At 52.3% G+C, this 22,901-nt stretch overlaps 1 protein-coding gene across 6 annotated transcripts in view; it reads left to right on the forward strand.

The window, feature by feature from the left end:
- Positions 1-22,901, forward strand: part of TMEM63C (transmembrane protein 63C) — an 81,529-nt gene that overhangs the window by 13,359 nt on the left and 45,269 nt on the right. For 4 of the 6 annotated variants that reach the window (XM_075330852.1, XM_075330849.1, XM_075330851.1 and 1 more), the window contains exons 2-5: positions 4,281-4,459; positions 4,545-4,624; positions 4,704-4,736; positions 5,217-5,304. In XM_075330852.1, the coding sequence (XP_075186967.1) occupies positions 4,319-4,459; positions 4,545-4,624; positions 4,704-4,736; positions 5,217-5,304 (342 nt within the window). In that variant the 5' untranslated portion in view covers positions 4,281-4,318. Of the gene's footprint in view, positions 1-683; positions 700-4,280; positions 4,460-4,544; positions 4,625-4,703; positions 4,737-5,216; positions 5,305-22,901 lie in introns of those variants that run through there. The other 2 variants (XM_075330854.1, XM_075330850.1) reach the window with 2 other exon arrangements.

A 22,901-nucleotide genomic window follows, 5' to 3' on the forward strand; every position in this document is an offset into this window, starting at 1 on the left:
GTGAGAGACACCAGGGGAGAGAGGACGGTACAGGGGGGCCACAGGAAGGAGGACGGTACAGAGGGGCCACAGAGGGAGAGAGGATGGTACAGATGGGCCACAGGGAAGGAGGACGGTACAGAGGGTCCACCGTGGGAGAGGACGGTACAGAGGGTCTACCGGGGGAGAGGAAGGTACAGAGGGTCTACCGGGGGAGAGGACGGTACAGAGGGTCCACCGGGGGAGAGGACGGTACAGAGGGGTCCACCGGGGGAGAGGACGGTACAGAGGGTCCACCGGGGGAGAGGACGGTACAGAGGGTCCACCAGGGGAGAGGACGGTACAGAGGGTCCACCGGGGGAGAGGACGGTACAGAGGGTCCACCGGGGGAGAGGACGGTACAGAGGGTCCACCGGGGGAGAGGACGGTACAGAGGGTCCACCGGGGGAGAGGACGGTACAGAGGGTCCACCGGGGGAGGAGGACGGTACAGAGGGTCCACCGGGGGAGAGGACGGTTACAGAGGGTCCACCGGGGAGAGGACGGTACAGAGGGGCCACCGAGGACAGGACGGTACAGAGGGGCCATAGACAGAGAGGACGGGACAGAGGGGCCACAGGGCGAGCCACAGAGGGAGAAATGATGGTACAGATGGACCACAGGGTGAGAGACACCAGGGGAGAGAGGACGGTACAGGGGGGCCACAGAGGGAGAGAGGACGGTACAGAAGGGCCATAGGGAAGGAGGACGGTACACAGGGGTCACAGGGTGAGAGACGCCAGGGGGGAGGACAGTACAAAGGGGCCATAGAGGGACGGAGGACGGTTCAGAGGGGCCACAAGATGAGCAACAGTGGAGGCCACAGGACAGGAGATGACTGCACAGAGGGGCCACAGGGGGAGCAACCGCAGGGGAGAGGGGCTAAAGGGCGATCGCGAGCAATAGCGGAGGGAGTGGGAGACCCCTCAGATCAGTATGGTTGGCGGAGACCCCCCCCCCATCAGTATGGTTGGAGGAGACACCCCCCCTCCCTCATCAGTATGGTTGGAGGAGACCCCCCCCCTCATCAGTATGGTTGGAGGAGACCCCCCCCCCCTCATCAGTATGGTTGGAGGAGACCCCCCCCCCCCCCTCATCAGTATGGTTGGAGGAGACCCCCCCCCCCTCATCAGTATGGTTGGAGGAGACCCCCCCCTCATCAGTATGGTTGGAGGAGACCCCCCCCCTCATCAGTATGGTTGGAGGAGACCCCCCCCTCATCAGTATGGTTGGAGGGAGACCCCCCCCCCCCTCATCAGTATGGTTGGAGGAGACCCCCCCCCCCCCCTCATCAGTATGGTTGGAGGAGACACCCCCCCCCCCTCCCTCATCAGTATGGTTGGAGGAGACCCCCCCCCCCTCCCTCATCAGTATGGTTGGAGGAGAACCCCCCCCCCTCCCTCATCAGTATGGTTGGAGGAGACCCCCCCCCTCCTCATCAGTATGGTTGGAGGAGACCCCCCCTCCCTCATCAGTATGGTTGGAGGAGACCCCCCCCTCCCTCATCAATATGGTTGGAGGAGACCCCCCCCTCCCTCATCAGTATGGTTGGAGGAGACCCCCCCTCATCAGTATGGTTGGAGGAGACCCCCCCCCTCATCAGTATGGTTGGAGGAGACCCCCCCCCCTCCCTCATCAGTATGGTTGGAGGAGACCCCCCCCTCCCTCATCAGTATGGTTGGAGGAGACCCCCCCCCCTCCCTCCCTCCCTCATCAGTATGGTTGGAGGAGACCCCCCCTCCTTCATCAGTATGGTTGGAGGAGACCCCCCCTCCCTCATCAGTATGGTTGGAGGAGACCCCCCCCCCTCCCTCATCAGTATGTTTGGAGGAGACCCCCCCCCCCCTCCCTCATCAGTATGGTTGGAGGAGACCCCCCCCCCCCTCCCTCATCGGTATGGTTGGAGGAGACCCCCCCCCTCCCTCATCGGTATGGTTGGAGGAGATCCCCCCCCCTCCCTCATCGGTATGGTTGGAGGAGATCCCCCCCCTCCCTCATCGGTATGGTTGGAGGAGACCCCCCCCCCCTCCCTCATCGGTATGGTTGGAGGAGACACCCCCCCCCTCCCTCATCGGTATGGTTGGAGGAGACCCCCCCCCCTCCCTCATCGGTATGGTTGGAGGAGACCCCGCCCCCCTCCCTCATCGGTATGGTTGGAGGAGACCCCCACCCCCCTCCCTCATCGGTATGGTTGGAGGAGACCCCGCCCCCTCCCTCATCGGTATGGTTGGAGGAGACCCCGCCCCCTCCCTCATCAGTATGGTTGGAGGAGACCCCCCCCCCTCATCAGTATGGTTGGAGGAGACCCCCCCCCCTTCCCTCATCAGTATGGTTGGAGGAGACCCCGCCCCCTCCCTCATAGGTATGGTTGGTGGAGACCCCCCCCCCCCCTCCCTCATCAGTATGGTTGGAGGAGACCCCCCCTCCCTCCCTCATCAGTATGGTTGGAGGAGACCCCCCCCCCCTCATCAGTATGGTTGGAGGAGACCCCCCCCCCTTCCCTCATCAGTATGGTTGGAGGAGACCCCCCCCCTCCCTCATCAGTATGGTTGGAGGAGACCCCCCCCCTCCCTCCCCTCCCTCATCAGTATGGTTGGAGGAGACCCCCCCCCTCCTTCATCAGTATGGTTGGAGGAGACCCCCCCCTCCCTCATCAGTATGGTTGGAGGAGACCCCCCCCTCCCTCATCAGTATGGTTGGAGGAGACCCCCCCCTCCCTCATCAGTATGGTTGGAGGAGACCCCCCCCCCCCTCCCTCATCAGTATGGTTGGAGGAGACCCCCCTCCCTCATCGGTATGGTTGGAGGAGATCCCCCCCCTCCCTCATCGGTATGGTTGGAGGAGACCCCCCCCCCCTCCCTCATCGGTATGGTTGGAGGAGATCCCCCCCCTCCCTCATCGGTATGGTTGGAGGAGACCCCCGCCCCCTCCCTCATCGGTATGGTTGGAGGAGATCCCCCCCCTCCCTCATCGGTATGGTTGGAGGAGACCCCGCCCCCTCCCTCATCGGTATGGTTGGAGGAGACCCCGCCCCCTCCCTCATCGGTATGGTTGGAGGAGACTCCGCCCCCTCCCTCATCGGTATGGTTGGAGGAGACCCCGCCCCCTCCTTCATCGGTATGGTTGGAGGAGACCCCGCCCCCTCCTTCATTGGTATGGTTGGAGGAGACCCCGCCCCCTCCTTCATTGGTATGGTTGGAGGAGACCCTGCCCCCTCCCTCATTGGTATGGTTGGAGGAGACCCCGCCCCCTCCCTCATTGGTATGGTTGGAGGAGACCCCGCCCCCTCCCTCATTGGTATGGTTGGAGGAGACTCCGCCCCCTCCCTCATTGGTATGGTTGGAGGAGACCCCGCCCCCTCCCTCATTGGTATGGTTGGAGGAGACCCCGCCCCCTCCCTCATTGGTATGGTTGGAGGAGACCCCGCCCCCTCCCTCATTGGTATGGTTGGAGGAGACCCCGCCCCCTCCCTCATTGGTATGGTTGGAGGAGACCCCGCCCCCTCCCTCATTGGTATGGTTGGAGGAGACCCCGCCCCCTCCCTCATTGGTATGGTTGGAGGAGACTCCGCCCCCTCCCTCATTGGTATGGTTGGAGGAGACTCCGCCCCCTCCCTCATTGGTATGGTTGGAGGAGACCCCGCCCCCTCCCTCATTGGTATGGTTGGAGGAGACCCCGCCCCCTCCCTCATTGGTATGGTTGGAGGAGACCCCGCCCCCTCCCTCATTGGTATGGTTGGAGGAGACCCCGCCCCCTCCCTCATCGGTATGGTTGGAGGAGACCCCGCCCCCTCCCTCATAGGTATGGTTGGTGGAGACCCCCCCCCCCCTCCCTTATTGGTATGGTTGGAGAAGACACCCCCTCCCTCATCAGTATGGTTGGAGACCCCTTGTCAGTCCCTCATTGGTATGATTGGAGGAGACACCACCCCCCCCTCCCTCATCAGTATGGTTGGAGGAGACCCCTTGTCCCTCCCTCATCGGTATGGTTGGAGGAGACCCCCCCCCTCCCTCATCGGTATGGTTGGAGGAGACCCCTTGTCCCTCCCTCATCAGTATGGTTGGAGAAGACCCCCCCCTCCCTTATCAGTATGGTTGGAGGAGACCCCTTGTCCCTCCCTCATCGGTATGGTTGAGGGTTGGCATTCATCCCTTTCCTTTGTGCTCCACTACTCTAAATTATGGGGGGCTATGCTGTCCCCATTCTGTCACCACCTTGATCTGTCTGGCTCCTTGAATCTCGACTCATTGCTTCTTTCTTCAGGTTATGATCTGGACACCTTACTGGAGTCCACCTCCTCCATGGAGCCCCTCATGCCTGAGGACCCCCAGGCTAATGTGACCGATCGGTGTTACAGCGCTCGTTCGCACAGTACGGTCCTGCAGGGACTGCCATTCGGGGGTGTTCCAACCGTCCTGGCTATCAACTTCCTGGTGTGGCTGGTAAGACTGGTCCGGGGTTGTGAGGGTCCTTCCTCCCTGTGGCCGGGCCGTGGAAGACGCTCATTGTTCTCATCTCTGATTCCAGCTGCTGCTTCTCGTCTTCTCATGTCTGAGGAAGGCGGCCTGGGATTACGGGCGATTGGCGCTCCTCATAGACAATGACAGGTGAGATTGCGGTGCACGGCGCTGCCTGACTGACCTCCGCCTTATTCTGCACATACTCACCTCTGCATTTTCTCCTCAGCCCGGTCATGCGACGCAGATGGACATCATATGAGTAATGGTCACTATAGTTGGGCTGGTGGTGGGGAGCTTCCTGCATGTACTATATGTGAGCCCCCGCACCTCCTCACCGCACTGCGTAGACTGTGGCCCCTCGTCCTCATTCAGTGGAGGAGCAATGATAACAACTGAGTGTTGTAGATGGATGCCCCATATGGACACCTTACGTGGCACCATGTTTATCATGAGGGTGCATGCATTTTATGTCCACTTCTGTGGTGATGGCTGCTCAGAGCAATGTTGTGGAGCGGCTTGGAGTTGGGCCGTGGTGGCTCTGAGCAGGGCAGTGGTGGTGGCTCTGAGCAGGGCCGCGGAGGTGGTGGCTTGGAGGAAGGCTATGGTGGTGGTGGCTTGGAGGGAGGCCATTGAGGTGGTAGGTCGGAGGGGGAGTTGTGGTGGTGGAGGCTCGGAGGGAGGCTGTAGAGGTGGCTCTGTGCCTTAATGGCTCTTTATTCTGTCTGTCTCCATTTTGCAGCCTGACTTCACTTTTTTATGGAGAGCCGAGTGACAAGGAGAAGTCGCCCTGTGAGACGAGCCCCTCGGACCTGAACAGTAAAGATGGGGTGAGAGATTGGGGTCAGACTTCCATAAATCAATTAACTAATGGCAAAGTGCAAATCCACCGATAGCCACCGGAGCAGACCCCACTAGTCTATGTCGGTGTGCGCATCTACAGAGGGAATAGCGGGGTCTGCTCCAGTGGCTATGTCGGTGTGCGCATCTACAGAGGGAATAGCGGGGTCTGCTCCAGTGGCTATGTCGGTGTGCGCATCTACAGATGGAATAGCGGGGTCTGCTCCAGTGGCTATGTCGGTGTGCGCATCTACAGAGGGAATAGCGGGGTCTGCTCCAGTGGCTATGTCGGTGTGCGCATCTACAGAGGGAATAGCGGGGTCTGCTCTGGTGGCTATGTCGGTGTGCGCATCTACAGAAGGAATAGCGGGGTCTGCTCTGGTGGCTATGTCGGTGTGCGCATCTACAGAAGGAATAGCGGGGTCTGCTCCGGTGGCTATGTCGGTGTGTGCATCTACAGAGGGAATAGCGGGGTCTGCTCTGGTAGCTATGTCGGTGTGCGCATCTACAGAGGGAATAGCGGGGTCTGCTCCAGTGGCTATGTCGGTGTGTGCATCTACAGAAGGAATAGCGGGGTCTGCTCCGGTGGCTATGTCGGTGTGTGCATCTACAGAGGGAATAGCGGGGTCTGCTCTGGTGGCTATGTCGGTGTGTGCATCTACAGATGGAATAGCGGGGTCTGCTCTCGTGGCTATGTCGGTGTGCGCATCTACAGAGGGAATAGCGGGGTCTGCTCTGGTGGCTATGTCGGTGTGTGCGTCTCACCTGTACATTGCCCTGTGCTGCACATTGTCAGACGTTCTCGGGGTCAGTGATGACCGCCGCTGTCTCTTCATGATTTTCACCTCCTGAATTCAAATATGAAAGTTTTAAACAAAGTCCAAGGATAAAAGAGGAGTGGGGGCTCCCTGAAGTAGAAAACAATTCTTCTTTATTTCTTCATACAGTAGTCAGTGGGTGTGGGCACAGAGCGGACGATTGCTGTTTTAGACAGACACATTGCTCAACAGCATGTGCTCATTTTTTTTCGGTGAAACCCCCCCCCTTACCGGAGGTCCCGTATGGGCTCCTTCCTTTTACCGGAGGTCCCGTATGGGCTCCTTCCTTTTACCGGAGGTCCCGTATGGGCTCCTTCCTTTTACCGGAGGTCCCGTATGGGCTCCTTCCTTTTACCGGAGGTCCCGTATGGGCTCCTTCCTTTTACCGGAGGTCCCGTATGGGCTCCTTCCTTTTACCGGAGGTCCCGTATGGGCTCCTTCCTTTTACCGGAGGTCCCGTATGGGCTCCTTCCTTTTACCGGAGGTCCCGTATGGGCTCCTTCCTTTTACCGGAGGTCCCGTATGGGCTCCTTCCTTTTACCGGAGGTCCCGTATGGGCTCCTTCCTTTTACCGGAGGTCCCGTATGGGCTCCTTCCTTTTACCGGAGGTCCCGTATGGGCTCCTTCCTTTTACCGGAGGTCCCGTATGGGCTCCTTCCTTTTACCGGAGGTCCCGTATGGGCTCCTTCCTTTTACCGGAGGTCCCGTATGGGCTCCTTCCTTTTACCGGAGGTCCCGTATGGGCTCCTTCCTTTTACCGGAGGTCCCGTATGGGCTCCTTCCTTTTACCGGAGGTCCCGTATGGGCTCCTTCTTTTTACCGGAGGTCCCGTATGGGCTCCTTCCTTTTACCGGAGGTCCCGCATGGGCTCCTTCCTTTTACCGGAGGTCCCGCATGGGCTCCTTCCTTTTACCGGAGGTCCCGCATGGGCTCCTTCCTTTTACCGGAGGTCCCGCATGGGCTCCTTCCTTTTACCGGAGGTCCCGCATGGGCTCCTTCCTTTTACCGGAGGTCCCGCATGGGCTCCTTCCTTTTACCGGAGGTCCCGCATGGGCTCCTTCCTTTTACCGGAGGTCCCGCATGGGCTCCTTCCTTTTACCGGAGGTCCCGCATGGGCTCCTTCCTTTTACCGGAGGTCCCGCATGGGCTCCTTCCTTTTACCGGAGGTCCCGCATGGGCTCCTTCCTTTTACCGGAGGTCCCGCATGGGCTCCTTCCTTTTACCGGAGGTCCCGCATGGGCTCCTTCCTTTTACCGGAGGTCCCGCATGGGCTCCTTCCTTTTACCGGAGGTCCCGCATGGGCTCCTTCCTTTTACCGGAGGTCCCGTATGGGCTCCTTCCTTTTACCGGAGGTACCTGTGGCTAAATCTTGGACTGGCCGGCCTCTTTTAGGGATTTTTTCCTGCATGACTATCTGCCCTGGAGACCAAGTAAGAGGATAGTCACCTGCAGGTCACCACTGAGGGGCCACAAATGTTGGCCATCATTCAGGCCCCTCAGCAGCTGCTTCATGGTGTCATTGGTTTCCTACATGTGGACGGCAGAAGCAACTGGAACTGAAGGCAGCACATCGCCATTGTGCAAGAAGACAGCGTCTGGGCTTTTTTTGCATGAATCGATGAAGAGGCTCCATTCCTCTGGATTCTGACTTCTCTTCAGGGCTTCCATTAAATGGTTGATGATGTTGCCACAAGATTGCCCTCCAGGATGAGGTGTTGGTTGAGATCTTTATCACAAACAAATCCAACTATCGCCGGTGAGGAGCTTCCACTTCTGTAACCGGGATCCTAGGAGCTCGGCCTTACCCCGGGGCAGATCCATATCTGGTTCAGGTCACCTTGTGTTATCAGATGGGGATCAGTTGAGGCTACTGTCAGAAGTCACAGAGGAAGACGCTTCATGACACCAGGCACCCTCCTCTTCTTTCTCACGTGACTCGTCTGAAGATGTTTCTGGTGTTTTGGAGCCGGCAGATCTTCTGTATGTGGTGCGGGGCTTATGGCAGATGGATAGTTTGGGGACTGTAAAGTCCACGTGTTCTTCCTTGAAACTCCTTTCCTTATGGGGGGGCACAATTCAGAAATAGCAGTTGGCAGTGTGATGTTTGGGACTGTGGAAGCCATAGATGGCCTCTTCCCATGCCATCACTGGGTGTGGAGCCCACTCTGGTCCTGATCTCCTATTCTGCAGACACAATACAGGTTGTCCCTTTCCTTATCGTGGTAGACAAGTTTTACCTTTCTGACGAAAAAGTGACTTCTCCGCTTATATAGGAAAACCAATCCGCTTTATAATGCAGGAAAGAGGCAGATCTGAAAAAGCACATGTCAATATGCTAAGAAATCCTAACACTGTATACCTTACTCAGAGAGCATTTATAGAAGTAGGTGATGTCACCGTTTAGGATGGCATCATCGGAGCGGAGTTGGCGTCTTTTGATTGGTCGCCCTAAGATGACAGAATACTGAAGGCTCAATAGACTAAATGGAGGATGTCATAGACTAGATACTAACAATGCAGTAATGAGGATGAAGTAATGAAGAGGACATGTTTCTATAATCCTGCATGAGAAGTGTCAGAAGCAATTACAATCTCCTCTGGATCTTTAAATGTAGCCACAATCGGGAAATGTAACCTTCATATTCGTTTTCAGCTCCAGAAAATGACTTCAGTTCAACTGTTCTTGTCTCTGAACTAAGTCGTCTGTAGAACCGTGAATTGGTGTAAAGGTTATTATGTATTTCATATGATTCCCGTATATTACCAGTGGGGGGTGATTCCTGTATATTACCAGTGGGGGGTGATTCCCGTATATTACCAGTGGGGGGTGATTCCCGTATATTACCAGTGGGGGGTGATTCCCGTATATTATCAGTGTGGGGGGTGATTCCCGTATATTATTGGTGTGGGGGGTGATTCCCGTATATTATCAGTGGGGGTGATTCCTGTATATTACCAGTGGGGGGTGATTCCCGTATATTATCAGTGTGGGGTGATTCCTGTATATTACCAGTGGGGGGTGATTCCCGTATATTATCAGTGTGGGGTGATTCCTGTATATTACCAGTGGGGGGTGATTCCCGTATATTATCAGTGTGGGGGGTGATTCCTGTATATTATTGGTGTGGGGGGTGATTCCCGTATATTATCAGTGGGGGGTGATTCCTGTATATTACCAGTAGGGGGTGATTCCCGTATATTACCAGTGGGGGGTGATTCCCGTATATTATCAGTGTGGGGTGATTCACGTATATTATCAGTGTGGGGGGTGATTCCTGTATATTATTGGTGTGGGGGGTGATTCCCGTATATTACCAGTGGGGGGTGATTCCCGTATATTATTAGTGTGGGGGGTGATTCCCGTATATTATCAGAGGGGGGTGATTCCCGTATATTATCAGTGTGGGAGGTGATTCCTGTATATTATTGGTGTGGGGGGTGATTCCCGTATATTATCAGTGGGGGGTGATTCCCGTATATTACCAGTGGGGGGTGATTCCCGTATATTATCAGTGTGGGGTGATTCCCGTATATTATCAGTGGGGGGTGATTCCCGTATATTACCAGTGGGGGGTGATTCCCGTATATTATCAGTGGGGGATGATTCCCGTATATTATCAGTGGGAGTGATTCCCGTATATTATCGCTGGGGTGATTCCTGTATATTATCAGTGGGGGGTGATTCCTGTATATTATCAGTGGGGGGTGATTCCCGTATATTATCAGTGGGGGGTGATTCCCGTATATTATCAGTGGGGGGTGATTCCTGTATATTATCAGTGGGGGGGTGATTCCTGTATATTATCAGTGTGGGGGTGATTCCTGTATATTATCAGTGGGGGTGATTCCCATATATTATCAGTGGGGGGTGATTCCTGTATATTATCAGTGGGGGGTGATTCCTGTATATTATCAGTGGGGGGTGATTCCCGTATATTATCAGTGGGGGGTGATTCCCGTATATTATCAGTGGGGGGTGATTCCCGTATATTATCAGTGGGGGGTGATTCCTGTATATTATCAGTGGGGGGTGATTCCTGTATATTATCAGTGGGGGGGGTGATTCCCGTATATTATCAGTGGGGGGTGATTCCTGTATATTATCAGTGGGGGTGATTCCCGTATATTATCAGTGGGGGGTGATTCCTGTATATTATCAGTGGGGGGGGTGATTCCCGTATATTATCAGTGGGGGGTGATTCCTGTATATTATCAGTGGGGGGTGATTCCTGTATATTATCAGTGGGGGGTGATTCCTGTATATTATCGCTGGGGGTGATTCCTGTATATTATCGCTGGGGGTGATTCTTGTATATTATCAGTGTGGGGGGTGATTCCCGTATATTATCAGTGGGGGTGATTCCCGTATATTATCGCTGGGGGTGATTCCTGTATATTATCAGTGGGGGGGTGATTCCTGTATATTATCAGTGGGGGTGATTCCCGTATATTATCGCTGGGGGTGATTCCCGTATATTATCAGTGGGGGGTGATTCCTGTATATTATCAGTGTTAGGGTGATTCCTGTATATTATCAGTGGCGGGTGATTCCTGTATATTATCGCTGGGGGTGATTCCCGTATATTATCAGTGGGGGGTGATTCCTGTATATTATCGCTGGGGGTGATTCCTGTATATTATCGCTGGGGGTGATTCTTGTATATTATCAGTGTGGGGGGTGATTCCCGTATATTATCAGTGGGAGTGATTCCCGTATATTATCGCTGGGGGTGATTCCCGTATATTATCAGTGGGGGGTGATTCCTGTATATTATCGGTGTGGGGGGTGATTCCCGTATATTATCAGTGGGGGGTGATTCCCGTATATTATCGCTGGGGGTAATTCCCGTATATTATCAGTGTTGGGGTGATTCCTGTATATTATCGCTGGGGGTGATTCCCATATATTATCAGTGGGGGGTGATTCCCATATATTATCAGTGGGGGGTGATTCCTGTATATTATCGCTGGGGGTGATTCCTGTATATTATCGCTGGGGGTGATTCCCATATATTATCAGTGGGGGGTGATTCCTGTATATTATCTCTGGGGGTGATTCCTGTATATTATCAGTGGGGGTGATTCCCGTATATTATCAGTGAGGGGTGATTCCCGTATATTATCGCTGGGGGGTGATTCCCGTATATTATCAGGGGGGGTGATTCCCGTATATTATCAGTGGGGGGTGATTCCTGTATATTATCAATGGGGGGTGATTCCGGTATATTATCAGTGTGGGGAGTGATTCCTGTATATTATCGCTGGGGGTGATTCCTGTATATTATCAGTGGGGGGTGATTCCTGTACAGTCAGGGCCAGAAATATTTGGACAGTGACACAAGTTTTGTTATTTTAGCTGTTTACAAAAACATGTTCAGAAATACAATTCTATATATAATATGGGCTGAAAGTGCACACTCCCAGCTGCAATATGAGAGTTTTCACATCCAAATCGGAGGAAGGGTTTAGGAATCATAGCTCTGTAATGCATAGCCTCCTCTTTTTCAATGGACCAAAAGTAATTGGACAAGGGACTCTAAGGGCTGCAATTAACTCTGAAGGCGTCGCCCTCGTTAACCTGTAATTAATGAAGTAGTTAAAAGGTCTGGGGTTGATTACAGGTGTGTGGTTTTGCATTTGGAAGCTGTTGCTGTGACCAGACAACATGCGGTCTAAGGAACTCTCAATTGAGGGGAAGCAGAACATCCTGAGGCTGAAAAAAAAGAAAAAATCCATCAGAGAGATAGCAGACATGCTTGGAGTAGCAAAATCAACAGTCGGGTACATTCTGAGAAAAAAGGAATTGACTGGTGAGCTTGGGAACTCAAAAAGGCCTGGGCGTCCACGGATGACAACAGTGGTGGATGATCGCCGCATACTTTCTTTGGTGAAGAAGAACCCGTTCACAACATCAACTGAAGTCCAGAACACTCTCAGTGAAGTAGGTGTATCTGTCTCTAAGTCACCAGTAAAGAGAAGACTCCATGAAAGTAAATACAAAGGGTTCACATCTAGATGCAAACCATTCATCAATTCCAAAAATAGACAGGCCAGAGTTAAATTTGCTGAAAAACACCTCATGAAGCCAGCTCAGTTCTGGAAAAGTATTCTATGGACAGATGAGACAAAGATGAACCTGTACCAGAATGATGGGAAGAAAAAAGTTTGGAGAAGAAAGGGCACGGCACATGATCCAAGGCACACCACATCCTCTGTAAAACATGGTGGAGGCAACGTGATGGCATGGGCATGCATGGCTTTCAATGGCACTGGGTCACTTGTGTTTATTGATGACATAACAGCAGACAAGAGTAGCCGGATGAATTCTGAAGTGTACCGGGATATACTTTCAGCCCAGATTCAGCCAAATGCCGCAAAGTTGATCGGACGGCGCTTCATAGTACAGATGGACAATGACCCCAAGCATACAGCCAAAGCTACCCAGGAGTTCATGAGTGCAAATAAGTGGAACATTCTGCAATGGCCAAGTCAATCACCAGATCTTAACCCAATTGAGCATGCATTTCACTTGCTCAAATCCAGACTTAAGACGGAAAGACCCACGAACAAGCAAGACCTGAAGGCTGCGGCTGTAAAGGCCTGGCAAAGCATTAAGAAGGAGGAAACCCAGCGTTTGGTGATGTCCATGGGTTCCAGACTTAAGGCAGTGATTGCCTCCAAAGGATTCGCAACAAAATATTGAAAATAAAAATATTTTGTTTGGGTTTGGTTTATTTGTCCAATTACTTTTGACCTCCTAAAATGTGGAGTGTTTGTAAAGAAATGTGACAATTCCTACAATTTCTATCAGATATTTTTGTTCAAATCTTCAAATTAAACGTTACAATCTGCACTTGAATTCTGTTGTAGAGGTTTCATTTCAAATCCAATGTGGTGGCATGCAGAGCCCAACTCGCCAAAATTGTGCCACTGTCCAAATATTTCTGGACCTAACTGTATATTATCAGTGGGGGGTGATTCCCGTATATTATCAGTGGGGGGTGATTCCCGTATATTATCAGTGGGGGGGTGATTCCCGTATATTATCAGTGGGGGGTGATTCCTGTATATTATCGCTGGGGGTGATTCCTGTATATTATCAGTGGGGGTGATTCCTGTATATTATCAGTGGGGGTGATTCCTGTATATTATCAGTGGAGGGTGATTCCTGTATATTATCAGTGGGGGTGATTCCGGTATATTATCAGTGTGGGGTGATTCCCGTATATTATCAGTGGGGGTGATTCCTGTATATTATCGCTGGGGGTGATTCCTGTATATTATCAGTGGGGGGTGATTCCTGTATATTATCAGTGGGGGTGATTCCCGTATATTATCAGTGGGGGTGATTCCTGTATATTATCGCTGGGGGTGATTCCTGTATATTATCAGTGGGGGGTGATTCCCGTATATTATCAGTGTGGGGGGCGATTCCTGTATATTATCAGTGGGGGTGATTCCTGTATATTATCGCTGGGGGTGATTCCTGTATATTATCAGTGGGGGTGATTCCTGTATATTATCGCTGGAGGTGATTCTTGTATATTATCAGTGGGGGTGATTCCTGTATATTATCGCTGGGGGTGATTCCTGTATATTATCAGTGGGTGTGATTCCCATATATTATCAGTGGGGGGTGATTCCCGTATATTATCAGTGTGGGGGGCGATTCCTGTATATTATCAGTGGGGGTGATTCCTGTATATTATCGCTGGAGGTGATTCTTGTATATTATCAGTGGGGGGTGATTCCCGTATATTATCAGTGTGGGGGGTGATTCCCGTATATTATCAGTGGGTGTGATTCCCATATATTATCAGTGGGGGGTGATTCCTGTATATTATCAGTGGGGGTGATTCCTGTATATTATCAGTGGGTGTGATTCCCGTATATTATCAGTGTGGGGGGCGATTCCTGTATATTATCAGTGGGGGGGTGATTCCTGTATATTATCGCTGGAGGTGATTCTTGTATATTATCAGTGGGGGGTGATTCCCGTATATTATCAGTGTGGGGGGTGATTCCCGTATATTATCAGTGGGGGTGATTCCCGTATATTATCAGTGTGGGGGTGATTCCTCTATATTATCGCTGGAGGTGATTCTTGTATATTATCAGTGGGGGGTGATTCCCGTATATTATCAGTGTGGGGGGTGACTCCCGTATATTATCAGTGTGGGGGGTGATTCCCGTATATTATCAGTGGGGGGGGTGATTCCCGTATATTATCAGTGTGGGGGGTGATTCCCGTATATTATCAGTGTGGGGGGTGATTCCTGTATATTATCAGTGGGGGGGTGATTCCCGTATATTATCAGTGGTGGGTGATTCCCGTATATTATCAGTGGGGGTGATTCCTGTATATTATCAGTGGGGGGGTGATTCCCGTATATTATCAGTGTGGGGGGTGATTCCCGCATATTATCAGTGTGGGGGGTGATTCCCGTATATTATCAGTGGGGGGTGATTCCCGTATATTATCAGTGGGGGGTGATTCCCGTATATTATCAGTGGGGGTGATTCCCGTATATTATCAGTGGGGGGGGTGATTCCTGTATATTACCAGTGTGGGGGGTGATTCTTGTATATTATCAGTGTGGGGGGTGATTCCTGTATATTATCAGTGGGGGGTGATTCCTGTATATTATCAGTGTGGGGGGTGATTCCTGTATATTATCAGTGGGGGGGTGATTCCCGTATATTATCTGTGGGGGCTGATTCCTGTATATTATCAGTGGGGGGTGATTCCTGTATATTATCAGTGTGGGGGGGTGATTCCCGTATATTATCAGTGGGGGTGATTCTTGTATATTATCAGTGTGGGGGGTGATTCCTGTATATTATCAGTGGGGGGTGATTCCTGTATATTATCAGTGTGGGGGGTGATTCCTGTATATTATCAGTGGGGGGGTGATTCCCGTATATTATCTGTGGGGGCTGATTCCTGTATATTATTAGTGGGGGGTGATTCCTGTATATTATCAGTGGGGGGTGATTCCCGTATATTATCAGTGGGGGGTGATTCCCATATATTATCAGTGGGGGGTGATTCCCGTATATTATTGCTGGGGGTGATTCCTGTATATTATTGCTGGGGGTGATTCCTGTATATTATCGCTGGGGGTGATTTCTGTATATTATCAGTGGGGGGCGATTCCTGTATATTATCAGTGGGGGTGATTCCTGTATATTATCGCTGGGGGTGATTCCTGTATATTATCAGTGGGGGGTGATTCCTGTATATTATCGGTGGGGGGTGATTCCCGTATATTATCAGTGGGGGTGATTCCCGTATATTATCAGTGGGGGGTGATTCCCGTATATTATCAGTGGGGGGTGATTCCTGTATATTATCGCTGGAGGTGATTCTTGTATTTCTTCGTCGCTCCATTGGGAGACCCAGACGATTGGAGACCCAGACGATTGGGTGTATAGCTACTGCCTCCGGAGGCCACACAAAGCATTACACTAAAAAGTGTAAGGCCCCTCCCCTTCTGGCTATACACCCCCAGTGGGATCACTGGCTCACCAGTTTTCGGCTTTGTGCGAAGGAGGTCAGACATCCACGCATAGCTCCACTGTTTAGTCAGCAGTAGCTGCTGACTATATCGGATGGAAGAAAAGAGGACACATATAGTGTCCCCAGCATGCTCCCTTCTCACCCCACTTGTGGTTTGTAAGGTTGAGGTACCCATTGCGGGTACGGAGGCTGGAGCCCACATGCTGTTTTCCTTCCCCATCCCCCTGAGGGGCTCTGAGGAAGTGGGATCTTACCGGCCCCAAAGCCCTGAGGCCGTGCTCCATCCACAGACCCATTGAACCTGCTGGATGTGGAGCGGGAGTGCCGTTCAGGGACATGGCCCTGCACCATTCAGGTACTCTGTGTCCCCGTACACACAGGCACAGCACACTCCAGACTTGCTGGGTGTGCTAGTGCGCCGGGGACAGTAAAGGGTTACAGTCACTGCAGCCTAGCTGAGTGACTTTATTTATTGGGAACTACCGCGCCGGACGCTCCGGGAGCGGCGGCGCGGCTGGGACTTGTAGTGCGCCGGGGACTTAGCGCCGACCGCGCTTTTACGGCGGCGGCGCTTATAAATCCAGTCCCCGGCTTTTGCGGCCTAGCTCAGCTTCGTTCCCGCCCCCACCCTGTCAATCAGGGTAGGGGAGAGACGCTGTACAATCAGCAGCGCCGAGGGCTGGAGCCTTATTTACATGCTCCAGCCCTCTCACTAGACACTGTGGGACGCCGGTTTCCCGCTCTGACTTGGGGCACGCCCACGGCCCGCCCCTACTCATACGAGCTGGAGAAGGACGCCGGCAGCCATTCCTGCAGCCCGAGCTGAGAGAACGGACTCTGGGCAAACAACAGGACTAGGGCGACCACACACCCGCTTATAGGCGGGCGGTAAGCGGCACCTGGGGTGCTGACACTAAATACCGCAGTTTGTCTATTTGTATTTTAAGTACACTGCATAGGTCGCTATTTTTGGCTATATGCCCTCTTAGATGGCGACACATCAGCAGCAGGAAAGCAGGTGTGCTAAGGCACAGGCTTTCCATGCTGCTTGTATTGCATGTACTGAAGTGTTCATGTGTATTTATGCTTGTATGCTATACACTGCACTGTACGGTCGCTAGTCTTGGCTATATTCGCCATAGAATGGCTAGACTACAGCAGCAGAAAAGCAGGGGTGCTGAGGCACAGGTTTTTTTCTATGCTGCTTGTATTGCAGGGGTTGCAGTGTTCATTTGTACTTATGCTTGTATGCTATACATTGCACTGTATGGTCGCTATTCTGGGCTATATTCCCCTAGATGGCTAGTCTACAGCAGCAGAAAAGCAGGGGTGCCAGGGCACAGGCTTCTATGCTGCTTGTATTGCATGTGCTGCAGTGTTCATTTGTACTTTATGCTTGTATGCTATACATTGCACTGTACGGTCGCCATTCTTGGCTCTATAAGTCGGCAGCAGCATATAAACAACACAGGCTTTCGATGCTGTTTTTGCTGCATGTGATACTGTTCCACGGCACTGCTCCCCATTGGGTGCAATGCTCCCCTGTAGCACTTGGTCAGCCGGGGTCTCTACTTGACGTGGCCAAAAGAACCACCTCTCAACCCTGTCCAAGGACAGGGACGGAGTTGCAAGGGGATAGAGACTTGCAGTCCGGACAGGCCATGGGCAATCTGGATCATTGCTCCCTGGCCACCCTCACTTGGAATAAAATCGGTGCTCCGGGGGGGTCCCAGGAGGCTCTCTGTATGATGAGGCAGACGTAGCTCATCAGGACTTTGATCCTGACACCGCTCTCAATCCGGATACACCGGATGGTGACGCCATAAGGAATGATCCTATAGCGTCCATCAATGGAATGTTGGATCTTTCTCCCTCAGCTCCCCCAGCGGAGGAGTCAGCTTTACAGCAGGAGAAGTCCCATTTCAGTAGCTCAAACGTATTTTGAGTTTTTTTCTGGCCACGCTGACTTCAGAGAAGCAGTCCAGGAACACCACGCTTACCAGATAAGCGTTTTCTCCAAACGTATTAAGGATACACGTTATCCTTTTCCCCCTGACGTGGTAAAGCGCGGGACCCAGGGTCCAAAGGTGGATTCTCCAATCTCCAGGCTTGCGGCTAGAGCATAGTTGCAGTGGAGATGGGACTTCACTTAAAGATGCCAGACAGATGGACTCTGGTTGAAATCTGTCTATGAGGCTATCGGCGTGTCGGTTGCTCCGGCATTTACAGCCGTGTGGGCACCCTAAGCTTTTCAGCTGTTCTTGCACAGCTGGTCTTGAGCATATGTACATTTGTGCCGCAGGGGCGTCCGTAACCTCGCAATGTCTGCATTGCGACTTACACTATTAATGCTGTCCTGGAAGGACAGTCGAGGTTTCGGTCCTTCCCAAGCTCGGGCAGGTCCCAATTGTCCTCGTCCAAAAGAGCTGAAAAGCCTCAGAGGGGCTCAGCTTCCGGGGGCTCAATCACGCCCAAGGAAGGCAGCCGGAGGAACCGCTGCCAAGGCGGTCTCCTCATGACTCTCAGCTCTCTCATATCTCCGCATCCGCGGTTGATGGCAGACTCGCTCGCCTTTGGCGACATTTAGCTGCCACAGGTCACAGACCGGTGGGTGAGGGACATTGTGCCCACGTGCACAGGACAGAGTTCTGTTCTCGTCCTCCGACTCGATTCTTCGGAACGTCCCCACCTCCCCACCGAGCCGATGCTCTTCTGCAGGCAGAAAGAGTGGTAATCCCTGTTCCTCTTCAGGAACAAGACACGGTTTTCCTCCAATCTGGTTGTGGTGCCAAAAAAGGACGTCTCTTTCCGTTCCGTTCTGGACCCAAAACTGCTCAACAAGCACGTGGAGGCCAGGCGGTTCCGGATGAAACCCTCCGCTCCGTCATTGCCTCAATGTCTCAAGGAAATTTCCTAGCATCAATAGACATCAAAGATGCTTATTTACACGTGCCAATTGCTACAGAGCACCAACGTTTTCTACGTTTTGTGATAGGAGACGAACATCTCCAGTTCGTAGCTCTGCCATTTGGTCTGGCGACAGCCCCACGGGTGTTCACCAAGGTCATGGCGGCAGTGGTAGCAGTCTTGCACTCACAGGGACACTCTGTGATCCCTTACTTGGACGATCTACTTGTCAAGGCACCCTCTCAAGAGGCATGCCAACTCAGCCTGAATGTTGCGCTGGAGACTCTCCAGACGTTCGGGTGGATCATCAACTTCTCAAAGTCAAACCTGTCACCGACCCAATCACTAACGTATCTTGGCATGGAGTTTCATACCTTCTCAGCGCTAGTGAAGCTTCCGCTGGACAAGCAGCGGTCACTACAGACCGGGGTGCAGACTCTCCGTCACGGTCAGTCGCACTCCTTAAGACGCCTCATGCACTTCCTCGGGAAGATGGTGGCGGCAATGGAGGCAGTTCCGTTTGCGCAGTTTCCTCTGCGTCCTCTTTATTGGGACATTCTCCGCCAATGGGACGGGAAGTCAACATCCCTGAACAGGAAAGTATCCCTTTCACAGACGGCCAAGGACTCTCTGCAATGGTGGCTTCTTCCCACCTCATTATCACAGGGAAGATCCTTCCTACCACCGTCTTGGGCGGTAGTCACGACAGACGCGAGTCTGTCAGGGTGGGGAGCAGTTTTTCTCCACCACAGGGCTCAGGGTACGTGGACTCAGCAGGAGTCCACCCTTCAGATCCATGTTCTGGAAATCAGAGCAGTGTATCTTGCCCTACTAGCCTTCCAGCAGTGGCTGGAAGGAAAGCAGATCCGAATTCAGTCGGACAACTCCACAGCGGTGACATACATCAATCACCAAGGAGGGACACGCAGTCGGCAAGCCTTCCAGGAAGTCCGGCGGATTCTGACGTGGGTGGAAGCCACGGCCTCCACCGTATCCGCAGTTCACATCCCCGGCGTAGAAAACTGGGAAGCAGACTTCCTCAGCCGCCAGGGCATGGACGCAGGGGAATGGTCCCTTCACCCGGACGTGTTTCAGGAAATCTGTAGCCGCTGGGGAAGGCCGGACGTCGTCCTAATGGCGTCCAGGCACAACAACAAGGTCCCAACCTTCATTGCGCGGTCTCGCGATCACAGAACTCTGGCGGCAGACGCCTTAGTGCAAGATTGGTCGCAGTTCCGGCTCCCTTATGTGTTTCCACCTCTCGCACTCTTGCCCAGAGTGCTACGCAAGATCAGATCCGACTACAGCCGCGTCATACTCGTCGCCCCAGACTGGCCAAGGAGGGCGTGGTATCCGGATCTGTGGCATCTCACGGTCGGCCAACCGTCGGCACTACCAGACCGACCGGACTTACTGTCCCAAGGGCCGTTTTTCCATCGGAATTCTGCGGCCCTGAACCTGACTGTGTGGCCATTGAGTCCTGGATCCTAGGGTCTTCAGGATTATCCCAAGGGGTCGTTGCCACCATGAGACAGGCTAGGAAGCCCACGTCCGCTAAGATCTACCACAGAACGTGGAAGATATTCTTATCCTGGTGCTTGCTCAGGGAGTGTCCCCCTGGCCATTTGCATTGCCTACCTTTCTTTCTTTCCTGCAATCTGGGTTAGAAAAAGGTTTGTCGCTCGGCTCCCTTAAAGGGCAAGTCTCGGCGCTATCCGTCTTTTTTTCAAAAGCGTCTAGCACGGCTTCCTAAGGTGCGCACGTTCCTGCAGGGGGTTTGTCATATTGTACCCCCGTACAAGCGGCCGTTAGATCCATGGGATCTGAACAGGGTACTAGTTGCCCTCCAGAAGCCGCCCTTCGAGCCTCTGAGGGAGGTCTCACTTTCTAGACTATCACAGAAAGTGGCTTTACTGGTAGCGATCACATCTCTTCGGAGAGTGTCTGAGCTAGCAGCGCTGTCATCCAAGGCTCCTTTCCTGGTCTTCCACCAGGACAAGGTAGTGCTGCGCCCCATTCAGGAGTTTCTCCCGAAGGTGGTATCCTCTTTTCATCTTAATCAGGATATCTCTTTGCCTTCTTTTTGTCCTCATGCAGTTCATCGGTATGAGATGAATTTACATTTGTTAGATCTGGTGAGAGCACTCAGAATCTACATTTCCCGCACGGCGCCCCTGCGCCGTTCCGATGCACTCTTTGTCCTTGTCGCTGGTAAGCGCAAAGGGTCGCAGGCTTCCAAAGCCACCCTGGCTCGATGGATCAAAGAACCAATTCTTGAAGCCTACCGTTCTGCTGGGCTTCCGGTTCCATCAGGGCTGAAGGCCCATTCTACCAGAGCCGTGGGTGCGTCCTGGGCATTACGACACCAGGCTACGGCTCAACAGGTGTGCCAGGCAGCTACCTGGTCGAGTCTGCACACTTTCACCAAACATTATCAGGTGCATACCTATGCTTCGGCAGACGCCAGCCTAGGTAGAGGAGTCCTGCAGGCGGCGGTTGCCTCCTCGTAGGGGAGAGCTGTTTTGCAGCTCTAACATGAGGTATTTCTTTACCCACCCAGGGACAGCTTTTGGACGTCCCAATCGTCTGGGTCTCCCAATGGAGCGCCGAAGAAGAAGGGAATTTTGTTACTTACCGTAAATTCCTTTTCTTCTAGCTCCTATTGGGAGACCCAGCACCCGCCCTGTTGTCCTTCGGGATTTTTGGGTTTTTTCGGGTACACATGTTGTTCATGTTGAACGGTTTTTCAGTTCTCCGATGTTACTCGGAGTGAATTTGTTTAACCAGTTATTGGCTTTCCTCCTTCTTGCTTTTGCACTAAAACTGGTGAGCCAGTGATCCCACTGGGGGTGTATAGCCAGAAGGGGAGGGGCCTTACACTTTTTAGTGTAATTGCTTTGTGTGGCCTCCGGAGGCAGTAGCTATACACCCAATCGTCTGGGTCTCCAATCGTCTGGGTCTCCCAATAGGAGCTAGAAGAAAAGGAATTTACGGTAAGTAACAAAATTCCCTTCATTATCAGTGGGGAGTGATTCCTGTATATTATCAGTGGGGGGTGATTCCTGTATATTATCAGTGGGGGGTGATTCCCGTATATTATCAGTGGGGGGTGATTCCTGTATATTATCAGTGGGGGGTGATTCTTGTATATTATCAGTGTGGGGGGTGATTCCCGCATATTATCAGTATGGGGGGTGATTCCCGTATATTATCAGTGGGGGGTGATTCCTGTATATTATTGCTGGGGGTGATTCCTGTATATTATCGCTGGGGGTGATTCCTGTATATTATCAGTGGGGGGTGATTCCCGTATATTATCAGTGGGGGGTGATTCCTGTATATTATTGCTGGGGGTGATTCCTGTATATTATCGCTGGGGGTGATTCCTGTATATTATCAGTGGGGGGTGATTCCCGTATATTATCAGTGGGGGTTGATTCCCGTATATTATCAGTGGGGGTGGTGATTCCTGTATATTATCGCTGGAGGTGATTCTTGTATATTATCAGTGGGGAGTGATTCCTGTATATTATCAGTGGGGGGTGATTCCTGTATATTATCAGTGGGGGGTGATTCCCGTATATTATCAGTGGGGGGTGATTCCTGTATATTATCAGTGGGGGGTGATTCCCGTATATTATCAGTGTGGGGGGTGATTCCTGTATATTATCAGTGGGGGGTGATTCCTGTATATTATCAGTGGGGGGTGATTCCTGTATATTATCAGTGGGGGGTGATTCCCGTATATTATCAGTGGGGGGTGATTCCTGTATATTATCAGTGGGGGGTGATTCCTGTATATTATCAGTGTGGGGGGTGATTCCTGTATATTATCAGTGGGGGGTGATTCCTGTATATTATCAGTGTGGGGGGTGATTCCTGTATATTATCAGTGGGGGTGATTCCTGTATATTATCAGTGGGGGGTGATTCCTGTATATTATCAGTGGGGGTGATTCCTGTATATTATCGCTGCGGGTGATTCCTGTATATTATCACTGCGGGTGATTCCCGTATATTATCGCTGGGGGTGATTCCCGTATATTATCGCTGGGGGTGATTCCTGTATATTATCAGTGGGGGTGATTCCTGTATATTATCCCTGGAGGTGATTCTTGTATATTATCAGTGGGGGGTGATTCTTGTATATTATCAGTGGGGGTGATTCCCGTATATTATCAGTGGGGGTGATTCCCGTATATTATCAGTGGGGGTGATTCCCGTATATTATCGCTGGGGGTGATTCCCGTATATTATCGCTGGGGGTGATTCCTGTATATTATCAGTGGGGGTGATTCCTGTATATTATCCCTGGAGGTGATTCTTGTATATTATCAGTGGGG

Source organism: Anomaloglossus baeobatrachus, chromosome 12 (genome assembly GCF_048569485.1).
Source record: "Anomaloglossus baeobatrachus isolate aAnoBae1 chromosome 12, aAnoBae1.hap1, whole genome shotgun sequence".
In the NCBI taxonomy this organism is placed as follows: Eukaryota; Metazoa; Chordata; class Amphibia; order Anura; family Aromobatidae; genus Anomaloglossus; species Anomaloglossus baeobatrachus.